Source organism: Pristis pectinata, chromosome 6 (assembly GCF_009764475.1).
Source record: "Pristis pectinata isolate sPriPec2 chromosome 6, sPriPec2.1.pri, whole genome shotgun sequence".
NCBI lineage: Eukaryota > Metazoa > Chordata > Chondrichthyes > Rhinopristiformes > Pristidae > Pristis > Pristis pectinata.
Window position 1 is genome coordinate 8,813,215 of NC_067410.1, and position 13,048 is coordinate 8,826,262.

Here is a 13,048-nt window from a genome sequence, read left to right on the forward strand (position 1 = left end):
TTCCGATTCTGGTTTCATGGACATACCTGGGTCCCAAGTGCTGCTTTGAGCTCCCTCCAGTGGCCTTATGATGTAGTGCAAGACTTGGTGCAGAGGTTGGCTGGACACCTTGGTCTCGGGGTGGGTGGCAGTGGAGAAAGCAACCAAGGTTCCTGCTTCTGATTGCTACCAGGTCTCTGCCCCTCCATTGGCTACCCCAAACCCACCTCTGTTCGCCCATCACTGCAGCTTCTGTGTGGTTTGGAAGCTGAGATTAATGGTCTTCAGGGGAGGGTGTTCCTATTTGGAGACATACACAGAGATACACTGAGTCTGTGCTGTTTGCACCGCCTCCCCCCAGATTCTACCACACACCTACGTACGGGGGGCAATTTTCGGCGGCCAGTTAACCTACCTACTGACCCGCGTGTCTCTGGGATGTGGGAGGAAATCAGAGCAACCAGAGGAAACCCAAACTGAGTTACAGAGAGAACATACAGACTCCAGACTGACAGCACCGGAGGTCAGGATTGAACACGGGTCTCTGGCGCTGCGAGGCAGCAGCTCTACCAGCTGGCTACTCTGCCGCTGCACCACTTTTCAGAAAGAAAGGCAGATAAATACAGACAAGAAAAACACGATGATGCTGGAGGAACACAGCAGGCCAAACAGCATCCATGGAGAAAAGCAGGTGGTCAACGTTTTAGGTCAGGACCCTTCTTCAGGACTGAAGATAGGAAAAGGGGGAAGCCCAGTATATAGGAGGGAAAAGCAGAGCAGTGATAGGTGAACAAAAGAGGGGAGGCAGGGTGGGCACAGAGTGGCGATAAGTAGATGCAGGTAAGAGATAGTGATAGGCAGGTGAGGGGGAGGAGGGGAGAGCAGATCCACTGGGTAATGGGTAAGAAGCATGGTGGGAGGGGGGGCGGGGGGTTGTGGGGAAGTGGGGTGGGGATTACCTAAAGCGGGAGAATTCAATATTCATGTTTCTCCAGACTTAAGTGCAGATCAGCCATGTTCTAACCGAGTGGTGGAACAGGTTCGAGGGACTGAATGCCCTGGCCCTGCTGCTCGGTAGAAGCTGCAGATGCTGGAAATCTGAAATAAAATCAGGGAATGCTGGAAACGCTCAGCAGGTCAGGCAGCAGCTGTGGGAAGGGAAACAGAGTTTACTTTTCAGGTCGATGTTTGGGTGAAAGGTCATCGACCCGGAAGTTTAACCCTATTTCTCCCTCACAGATGCTGCCTGACCCGCTGTGTGTTTTCAGCACCCTCTGTGGAGAAACCTGCAGATTCTACTGTGATGCCACGCACAGTTCAAAAGCCAGTGGAAATAAAGCAGGGACACCTGGGCGATCACGGGGCTTTCTGCTGGAAGCAGGCAGTCTCTTCAACCTTGACAGCAGGAAAACAGGGGAGAGAATTACAAAAATTTTACGCCTGTGGGTTTCACAGGCACACTGACAGAGACGGTTCAACCCAGAGACTGGAGGTGGATGGGACCCAATCAGCACACTGCTATGGCCCATGTGACATGGTCCATGTGGCAGGCACGGTAGTGTAGCAGTTAACGTAACACTATTACAGTGCCAGCGACCCAGGTTCAATTCCCGCCGCTGTCTGTAAGGTGTTTGTACGTTATCCCCATGTCTGCATGGGTTTCCTCTGGGTGGTCCGGATTCCTCCCACATTCCAAAGACGTACAGGTTAGGAAGTTGTGGGCATGCTATGTTGGCACCGGAAGTGTGGCGACACTTGCGGGCTGCCTCCACAGTCAAACAAAAAGATGCATTTCACTGTGTGTTTCAATGTATATGTGACTAATAAATAAATATCTCAAATATCTTAATAATTAGCATTTTCTCAATGGATACACAGTAGGATGTGTGACAGCAGCTCATGTCACACCCTGAGAGTTGTGATCACGGTCCTCTGTGAAAAATGGGTTAAGGGCCACTCAGTGATCTCTTTCCTTCATAACTAATGCTGTCTACATATCAAAACATCTACTCAATCCCTGTAGTCACTCCTGGAAATCTGTCACTGCCTGTATGATAAACACTGACTGTTAATTCCTGATAATCAGCCCTTTATCCTCCTCCAGAGCCACAAGTGATTAAGTTACTTAACTAATAACCAGAGGCATGGATTAATACCTAAAGACCTGAGTTCAAACCCTGCCACGATAATTGTGGAATTTAAATTCTGTGGATAATCTGGAATTTGAGATTAAAATGCAGAAACTAGTCTTAGTAACGATGACCACAAAAACTACTGGATTGTTAGTAAAAACCCATCTGGTTCACTGATGTCCTTTAGAGGAAATTTTTCCACCCTTAGTGTGACTCCAGATCCAGAAATGAGGTAGATAATGAAGTACGAGAGGACATGGCTTTAGGGTGAAAGGGGAAAGGTTTAGGGGGAACATTAGAGGGAACTTCTTCACTCAAAGAGCAGTGGGAGTGTGGAACGGGCTGCCATCTGATGTGGTAAATGCAGGCTCGCTCTTAACTTTTAAGAGTAAATTGGATAGATACATGGACGAGAGAGGTCTGGAGGGGTATGGGCTGGGGGCAGGTAGATGGGACGAGCAGAATAATGTTTTGTCGAATGGCCTGTTTTCTGTGCTGTAGTTTTCTATGGTTCTATGGTTCTATGAAGTGGCCTAGCAAGCCATCCTGTTAAAGATGGGCAATAAATGTTGGTCTTGCCAATAATGTCCAAGCACTGGAAAATGAATGATCCATTTTGTTTCAATGGAAGGATCCAATACCCCCTACTACTTTTCAATGGTTCTCTCAAACTATATCATGTTTAAACTTGGAAAAAATTAAGAGTGGTACTCTTGATCCTTTGCTTAAATTTGAAGATATTTGGAGTCCATTTATTCAATATCTTCACATGATGTAGATCCCCTTTCGATAACGGAAAGTTATTCAAAGTTAGAGGAATGGAGTTGACGACATAATATTGCCCTGTTTCTACTGAGAAGTTTTAGCCCAGTCTTTTTTTTTCTTTTTTTTTGTTGTTTGTTTTTTTTTGAAATTTTTCTGTTTAGTTTAGTTTATGTTGTTTATAATTTTTCTTATTGATTTGTTTTTTTTCTTTTTTTAATTTATATAATAAATCTTTTTCTTTCCTTCCTTTCATATTGTATTCATTTACTAAGATTGTTGGATCTACAGATTTTTTTATATTTTATTGTTCTTTATGATTATCCATGCCATAATTGTTCTCCTGATCTCTTTGTATTACATGTACAAACATTGATGCTATATATCAATCTGTATTAATTTGAAAACTAATAAAAAGATTGACAAAGAAAGGAAAATGAATGAACTATAAGAAACTGACTGTACTTCAAGGTGAGCTTCAGGGAACAACCAGAAGTCTTGAAAGTCGCCGCTGAAATGCAAATCTTTCTCTTGCTTCAACACCGGAAAGACAGATGAATGGGAGAGGGGGAAGTTCAAACCCACAGCGTTTAGAAGTGAGGATAGAAGCAACTTGTCTCCATTGGGAGTCAAGCCTATTTACTACCTTATTCAACCAGCTGTGTGATCAAGGCAACCAAAGCCGTGGTGTTCACTCTCCATTCTGTTGCACATGTTCAGTTTTATTGACGCATTCTGACTGATCCTGATAGGTTAGGTTTCATAGTCTTCACTAGATGCACCAGATACTTTGCAGCATTAGGGGCTGTTGCTAGGAGTACTGTGGGCCTATTACTCTCTGGAGGTTAGATAAGTAACAGGGGATCCTGTTACTTGGAGATATTTCTAGAAGACCTTAACCAACTAGATACCGAGAGACCGCTTCCTTTGACTAAGAGTTGAAAACAATGAGCCATTGTCTCAGAATGAGAGGACGGTCAGTTTAGGATAAAGAGAAGGAGGGATTCTTTACGTAAATGGAAATTTTTACTTAGAAATTTTACTTAAGTAAAATTAGTGGTTGAATCCCAACTAAGTCCCATATCCTCAATAGACTCTCTACACTGTTAGTGCTCAGTCATTTGAGTACACCTCAGGCTGAGATGGATAGGCCATTGAGGGAATCAGAGGATATGGGATTTGGTTGGGATTCAACCACTAACTTATTGAACATAAAAACACAAGAAATAGAAGCATGACCGGGCCATTTGACTCCTTGTAGTTGATCCACCGTTCAGTAAGATCACGGCTGATCTTTCACCTCAATACCACTTTCCTGCACTGAGCCAATGTGCCTTCATTTGTTTAATATGCAAAAATCTATTGATCTCTACCCTGAATATACTCAGCGACTGAATCTCACAGCCTGGGTAGAGAATTCCAAAGATTCACCATCCTCTGGGTAAAAAAAAATTTCTTCTTATCTTAGTCCTGAATGGCCAACCCCCTTGCCTCTGAGAATGTGACCCTGGGTCTAGACACCTGACCCAGGGGAAACATCAGCTCCAGCTCCACCCTGTAAAGCCCCTTAAGAGTGCTGTACGTTTCACCTCCCATTTGTCTAAACCCTGCGGGCCTGGTCTGTTTAAGGTCTCCTCGTACGACAAACTTGCCATGCCAGGATACAATCTGCTGAACCTTTGCTGCACTCTGTATGACACTATGTACTGATGGCCCTGCAGAGAGCGGTAGACGCAGCCCAGTCCATCACAGGCTCGTCACTTCCTTCCATCCAGTCCATCTTCACCGTGCGTTGCTTCAGGAAGGCTAGTAACATCGTCAAGGATGCCTGCCACCCTGGGCCATTCCCTTTTCTCTCTTCTACCTCCTGGGAGAAGATACAGGAGTTTGAAAGCCCAAACATCGAGACCCAAGCACAGCTTCTGCCCCACTGCCCCCAGACTCCTGAACCAAACACCTCTTCCATGTCGCCTTCCCGGTGGTGCTGCCACGTTGTCAGACTCTTAACCCTATCTCCGTTATTAATTCTGTGATTGACACTTTAACATTTCTTTTTACACTTCTTCAGACTGCACCATAGTGTTTGCACCATTTTGCCATTTTGCACTCATTGCCGTGTTTATGTCATATTTATTATTACCATGTAGACTGTTTACTCTGTGAGCTTCATCCAAGAGAGGAATCTCATTGTGTATGACAATAAACTAATCTGAATCTGGATTTCTGTCATTCACAGGTACATTCTTACTTAGGTAGGGACACCAGAACCATACCAGAGCCCTGTATATTTGGAGCAAGATAGTGGTGTGGGCATGAGGGGGTTTAGTGCCTTCTCTTGCTTTTATATTTGTGTATGCTTAGATAAGAGATATCTTTATTAGTCACATGTACATTGAAGCACACAGTGAAATGCATCTTTTTGCGTAGAGTGTTCTGGGGGCAGCCCGCAAATGTCGCCACGCTTCCGGCGCCAACATAGCATGCCTGCAACTTCCTAACCCGTACATCTTTGGAATGTGGGAGGAAACCGGAGCACCCGGAGGAAACCCACACAGACACACAGGGAGAACGTACAAACTCCTTACAGACAGTGGCCGGAATTGAACCCGGGTCGCTGGCGCTGTAAAGTGTTACGCTAACTGCTACACTAGTGTGTGTTGATAGTTTTAATTAATGCATTCCTTCCAGTGTGCACAGCCCTGCCTTACCTCAGGTCCCACTCACCTATCACCCTTGACCTTGCAGACCCCCAGTCATGCCATGTTTCCCCACACCACATGCAATGACACTTTCCCCTCCTTCACAGTAGGGAAGACAGGGTTTCCAAAGCTGATTGGACCTATACACAGGAACTCCGGCCCCCCTACCCCTCAGCCTGTGGTCACTTGAGCCACCCGTCATAGTACTCACCATCCTTCACCAATCAGAAGGTCCCAAGGCACCTCATTGTCCCTTTGGATTCTTGGCCGTCACACCAACCTTTCTCCCCGTGTCAGATAATTTTATAACTGACTTACTGAAAGGATTTTTTTATATAAATATTGTCTCTGAGATTTATCTTCTGGGTTTACTCACCACGAGGGTGAAACTAGGAGGGTGAGGATATATCTATCAGGGAAGGATGTGCAGACTGGATCTCTTGTCTCTTGAGACCAGTAGACTGAGGGCTGACCTAAATGAAAACTTTAAAATGATGAAAGCCTTTGATGGAGTAAATACAGAGAGCATGTTTCTATTTGTGCGCAAGAGCATAACGAGAATTCATCAATATAAGATATTCGCTTATAAATCCGATGGGGAGTTCCAAAGAAATGTCTTTACCAAAATGTGGTGAGACTGTGGGACTCAGACCCATGGGCAGAAGTTGAGGCGATTGGATAGGCACACTTAGGGGCAGTCTGGACAGTCACACAAGGGAGACGGGAATAGAGCGGTCATGCCAATTGATTCAGCTGAAGAAGAATGGAAGAGGGGAGTCTCAAATGGAGCATAAACTGGGTGGGGGAGAATGGTCTGCTCCATGTAATCATGGAGTCATTCAGTAGTAGAGAACTACAGCACAGAAACAGGCCCTTCGACCCATCTAGTCCATGCCAACCTGATCTTCTGCCTAGTTCCATCCCGGACCATATCCCTCCAAACCCCTCCCACCCATGCACCTATCCAAACCTCTCTTAAATGTTACAATTGAACCCGCATCCACCACTTCCGCTGGCATCTCACTCCATAATCCTATGTAATTCTCTGGAAAAATGTTGGTCCTGAGCTCCCTGTGGAATTTCTTAGTGATCAAGTTATATTGGTGGCATTGAGTTTTACTTTTCTGGGTTTCTGGTAGGTTCTCTTTGTGTTGACTTAAGATAAGATCTTATAAGATATCTTTATTAGTCGCATGTACATGGAAACACACAGTGAAATGCATCTTTAGTGTAGAGTGTTCTGGGGGCAGCCCTCAAGTGTCGCCACGCTTCCGGCGCCAACATAGCACACCCAAAGCTTCCTAACCCATACGTCTCTGGAATGCGGGAGGAAACTGGAGCACCCACAGGAAACCCACGCAGACATGGGGAGAACGTACAAACTCCTTACAGACAGCAGCGGGAATTGAACCCGGATCGCTGGCGCTGTAATAGCATTATGCTAATCGCCAATGATGCCTTGGTTTCCCCATCTCCTCCACTGCTAATGGTCATTGGTTTCTGCCCACTGCAGCATCTTTTAACATTTCCTGTCTTGTCCATGATTGAATCGGAGGCTGTGGCTTCACAACCACTCCAGAGTCCTGAACACAGAGACCCAGGCTATCTCTCCAGAAAGAGTCTCACAGTCTCTCACAGTCAGAAGAACCACTACTTGAAATAGCCCATTAATCAATGCCCTGTCAGATGGTAAAAGAAACCATGGCACTCGTGTGAAGAGGTGCAAGGAAGTTCCGCCCTAGGCCTAAAAGCTCAATCAACATCGCTAAAACTGATTATTTATTTAAAATCACATTACTGCTTGTAGGAGCTTGCTGTGTGCAATATAGTTGCTGCCATTCTGATGTTACAGCATTTTCAATAGTGATAGAATTGAGTGGACATCTAGTTTTGCACTATCTGCTTTGCTCTTCATTGAGTGTAAGGGAGAGTGGGGTTCACTGTGGCGCAGCAGGTAGATCTGCTGCCTCACGGCTCCAGGGACCCGGGTTCAATCCCGACCTCGGGTGCTGTCTGGGTGAAGTTTGCGTATTCTCCCCGTGACCACATGGGTTTCACCCGGGGCTCTCCAGTTTCCTCCCATATCCCAAAAATCAATTTACAGTCAGATTCTTTTTCCCAGGAGAGAAATGTCAAATATTAGAGGGCATAGCTTTAAGGTGAGAGGGGGAAAGTTTAAAGGAGATTTACACAGAGAGTGGTGGGTGCCTGGAACATGCTGCTGGAGGTGGTGGTGGAAGCAGATGCAATAGCAATGTTTAGAGGCACAGTAGTGTAGCGGTCAGCATAAAGCTATTACAGAGCCAGTGATCCGGGTTCAATTCCTGCCGCTGTCTGTAAGGAGTTTGTACGTTATCCCCGTGCCTGCATGGCTTTCCTCCGGGTGCTCCGGTTTCTTCCCACATTCCAAAGACGTACGGGTTAGGAAGTTGTGGACATGCTATGTTGGCGCCGGAAGTGTGGCGACACTTGCGGGCTGCCCCCAGAATACTCTACGCAAAAGATGCATTTCACTGTGAGTTTTGATGTACATGTGACTTATAAAGATCTTATCTTATCTTATTTAAAGCAGCTTTAAGACAGGCACATGAACAGGCAGGGATATGGATCATGTGCAGGCAGATGGGATTAGTTTAAATTGGCAGCATAGTCGGCACAGACATTGTGGGCTGAAGGGCCTCTTCCTGAGCTGTACTGTCCTGATATAGAAATTTGGTAAATTGGTTTATTATTGTCACATGTATTGTCACAGTGAAAAACTTTGTTTTGCATGCCAACCATACAGATCATTTCAGCACATCCGTGCGTTGAGGTAGTACAAGGGAAGGCAATAACTGAGTGCAGAATAAAGTGTTACAGAGAAAGTGCAGTCCACTAACACTGGTGCAGACTCAATGGGTCGCGGGAACTTGAACACTAAATGCACTTGAACACTAAAACTAGTGTTGCACACACTCCCAGTGGTCGGAATGTTAACGCTGAGGTGGCTATGATGCTAAAAAACTGGAACATTTCCATTGATTCTGATGAGTTGTGTGTGCTGGAGTTTCGATGGGACATTTTCTCAAGAGGCACGTTAGACACATTCTTTTCATTACACAAATGGGCACACACATGTCCTTAACATTTGTAATAGTTATTGGGGCAGGGGTGTGACTCTGTGCCCTTTCTGGTCTTGCCTACAGATACCCCTGATACTGAACTACCCTGTGGGTGATTAGAGAGAGAGAAGGAACCCCCAAATAGGGCAGGGATGTGTAGATTTTTTTCCTCTGAAGGCTCTCAAGCCTTTTCAATACCTGTGTGCGTGCGTATTGATGGAATAAACGGGGTGCATTTCTATAGCGCCTGTGCTCATCTCAGGATGTCCTGAAGCCCTTACGGCCAATGAAGGACTTATCCCCACATATGACAAGTCGTTGTAGTTAGGGAGACTGTACAGCCCCTCCCCACACTCTTGGGGAGGATCCCTCCACCCCACCCCACCCCAGTGCCAGAGGATATCTCGCAGCCAGTCTCAGGTCAGGCGCACACCTATAGCGTCCCCTCACACTACAACGCCGCACTTTGGAGCCACAGGATTGAGCGTTCAAGTAGTTGACTCAACGCTCAGCCAAGGCGGCCTCCCCTCAAGCAAAACCGCCGAGGGCAGGCTCCACCCGGGACCCGCAGCTCCCGGGGCAAGGTTCCTTAGCCCCGAGGTTACAGAGCCGGCCATCGGGCACCGAGTCTGCAAACCAGCCGCAATTCTGAGCGCTCCGCCGGGCGTGGTAGGAGGGGGATTTACAAGGGGGCTTTGACCGCTGCCCATTACACTGAGGGGACTCGAATGCACCCATGTTGAGTTGTTGAGGCTCTCCCTTGATATCCTGGACCCTTAATAATTGCCCCATCTTGGAGATACTGGGCACAGCAAATGTAATTTGCTTTATAATTACCAGGGAGGTCTTTCTATCCTTGTCTCTGCCTATCCCACTCAGTAATGCGGGATGATCTAATGAGACTTTCAAACTCTATCCCAACCTGCTCTCAAGTCTGATCAAGCCCCAACCTCAATCTACCGGTTCTATTTGTGTCCAGAGTTAGGCCAATCTTCAAATCAGCCACGGTCTCTTCAGAGGGTAGAGAGTTAATTGGAATAGAAGTATCTCAGAAGGCGAGCAGGGAGGTGGCTCGTTTCCACGATTTTGGCGTGCAGAGAGGGGGGGGGGGGGGCGTGGTGCCGGGACTGGGAGGGGCGGATATTGTATAAAACCCAATGGTTACACAGAGGCGTCTCGCTCGCTGAAACTCAGGTCCGGGATCGCTGGCTGTGCCGGCGGAGGTTTCGCATTCAACTGTGCGCGCAGCCTTCCCTGGGCTTAAACAGCAAGGAGCGGGGACTCGCTCGTCGCTCTCGATGCTCGACCTTCCCCGCACAAGTCCAACACCTGTGGCATCTGTCAGGAGGTGTTGAAGCGCCACGAGTATTCAGGAAGGATTTTGTCACGTCGGAACACTTAAATTTTCACTACTCTAAAATAAAGCTATGAAGGCTATAATATCACTGACTCAAACCCTGGGCACTTTACTACTCTGGAATATTATTAACCTGTGGAATGTGGGGGCTAAAGTGAATATCCCCAGACTCAAGCTCTCTTATAACGGTATGTGGACTGATTTATTAATGTTTACATATATAGGCTTATTTGCTGTTCTTCGTTCTGTTAGTCGCGTGGTGAGGTTTGAGGTGTCAAATATGAAATCTATTATAAATTGTACATTCCATAACCTTTAGTCTGTTTCTCATCCCTTTTCATAATACTGTATTTTTACCCAGGGACTCTTCTTTATAACAGATTAATTAGACTCTGTCGAAGGAACACTGAGTTTTCCTGAAACGATTTATTATAAAGGATTATAGGTATAGCAATCTGCGTTCAACTGCCTGGTTTGATTGAAATGAATGGAATCGACATGTTATTGACCAGATATCTGTCAAGTTTCTTGGTTAAAGGATCGTGATCGGTCACAGTTGTTGGGTTTCTTACTTTGCAAGTTTTGATCTGGGCTTACTTTAAGTATATTTTACCTCCGACTACTGTAATTGTGAAATACCTCTGTTTAGACTTTGTTTCGCTCCCTTGGCTAATCGATAATCGCCCGATTACTAGGACTATTAGTGTTGGGATGCGATCAGCTCCAAGGGACCGATTTGCCGCCTCCCCTCACTCCTGGTGAAATTCTGTGCGTGTCGGAGATGTAGGGACCCGGGAGATAAAAGGAAGCTCTTCTGCCGAGAAAACCGAACTGAAGTCACATTGTGCCAAAAGTGAGCGGCAGGTTAGTCAGCGTCTGAAAGGGGAAGGGCAGACTTGAGGTTCCAACAGAGTGAATCTCGATGATACCCCCTCTGGGGGGACGAATGAAGGGCGGATGGTTCTTCATCTCCCCTCGACTCCCTCTCTTTCAGTTGATAACATCTGGTCATCATTCCTGCTGTAGGTCCGGAGAGAGAGAGCTCCCCACCTGAATTGTGAAGTGTCCCACCTCTCTCCCTCTGGCACTCTCTTCTCGGGTCTCCGCCAATATTCTGCTTGTGCTGTTCCTAATTTGAGTTTATTTTAAATGGGGGTCAGAAAATATAATACTGATCCCTAACCCGTACCTGTTTGTTACACAGAGGTGGTTTAATCGTGTGTGTGTTATACACAGTTGTAAAATGGAATGCGCAGTCGAAAAGAGAGCAGATTCAGCGGTAATACATTAAGTACTTCGTTCTGTAGAGCAAAGGATTGGGATTACTCTGGTCCACCCCAGCCAGTGAGTCTCTTGTACTCTCATCCCCAGGGCAGGAATGTCGCTGGACAAACAAGGTTTGCCCATCCTAGTCCGTTACATTGTGCCCAATCCAACAGGGCAGGTTGGTGATATCTGGGGGAATGGGAATAAATCCGCCAATACACGTGGTTTCCCGAAAGCTCTGTGGGGCAGTGTGGCAAATGGTCTGGAGAGAGGTAAGACACTCCACACTTCCAGTGGGAAGTTCTACCTGGACCTGTGGCTGACAACACTCAAGAACATGGGAAGTTTTGAATGGAGCCAAACTGAACCCAAGCCAGTTCACCTCTCACCATCCTAGAGATTAAGTGGCTCAATGTTAATGGTATAGTTGAATAAGTGTAGTATCCATCTACAACTAATTGCAGCATGATTTACCCTAATTGCAACCTTAATGGAGCAATTAGGAAGTATAGTTAATTGTGAGGCACTTTGGGACATCCTGAGTAGTATGTATTTTTTCCAGTCACGGAGAACTTGGAGGAACCATCAGTCTGAAGTAAGCTTGCACCTTTCAACAAGCTATACTTGGCACACTCCAATCATGTCTCCAATTACTTGCATCCTCTCATGCCCCAAAATGAGATGTTCTAAATGAAATCTAACTTTGCAATTGAATAAATCAATACTGTTTCTGCAGTCTGCCTAGGGTGTGGGTCAATGGTAGCTTTAATGGAAACACAAGAGACTGCACATTACAGGAATCTGGGGCAAAAATGGTCACTGTAATCCTGTTAATGAACAAGCTGGATCTACTGTGTGTGGTACCTTAACCACAAAGAATGTCAGACCACTATAATTAGGAGCAGGAGTTGGCCATCCAGCCTTTCAAGCCTGCTTCCCCACTCATTAAGATCATGGCTGATCTACCTTAACACCATTTCCTGCACTGTCCCAATATCCCTTGACTCTCTCAATGTCCAGAAATCTATTGTCTGTTTTGAATGAATTCGGTGTCTAAGCCACTTTAGCCCACTGGGATAGATAATTCCAAAGATATACTACCATCTGAGTGAAGAAGTTTCTCCATCTCATTCCCAAATGGCCTCCCCCTTGCTCTGAGACTGTTACTGCTGGGTCCAGAGTCTCCAACCAGGGGCAACATCCACTTTGTCAAGCCTTGTAAAAAAAATGTTGTGCCGTTCAGTGAGATCTCCCCTCATTCTTCTAAATTCTAGAGGCCTTGGTTTCCTCATTCAGCAAACCTGCCACTCCAGGAACCAGTCTGGTGAAACTTTGCTGAGCTCCCTCTATGGGTAAGAAATCAAAATTGTGAGACCACACCTGACATATTGTGCATAGAGGCCCTGTATAATGGTGGTAAAACATCTTTACCCCTTGCCCAAATTCTCTTGGAATATATGCTAACGCATCTTCCCAATTACTTGTTTCACCTCCCTTTGACTATCCCCTTAAGTAGGTTATGAATAGTTGAGACCCAAGCACTAATCCCTGTGGTATCCAATGAGTCATGGTCTGCTAATTTAGGAAAGATCACTTTATAGATCAGTCCTGATGAAAGGTCTTGACCTGAAATGGCGACTGTTTATTTCCCTCCATGAATGCTGCCTGATCTGGGTTCCTCCAGCATTTTGTGTGTTGCAATTTATTCTCATTCTCTGCTTTGTCTGATAACTGATTCTTCATGTTACCCCC

General features: G+C 45.9%; 1 protein-coding gene across 1 annotated transcript in view; it reads left to right on the forward strand.

Moving 5' to 3' along the window:
• Positions 1 to 9,873: 9,873 nt before the first annotated feature.
• LOC127571406 (semaphorin-3G-like) overlaps positions 9,874 to 13,048 on the forward strand; it is a 176,299-nt gene continuing 173,124 nt past the window's right edge. Inside the window, 1 exon segment of the mRNA XM_052017733.1 lies at positions 9,874 to 10,218. Coding sequence (XP_051873693.1) covers positions 10,101 to 10,218 — 118 coding nt within the window. The 5' untranslated portion in view covers positions 9,874 to 10,100.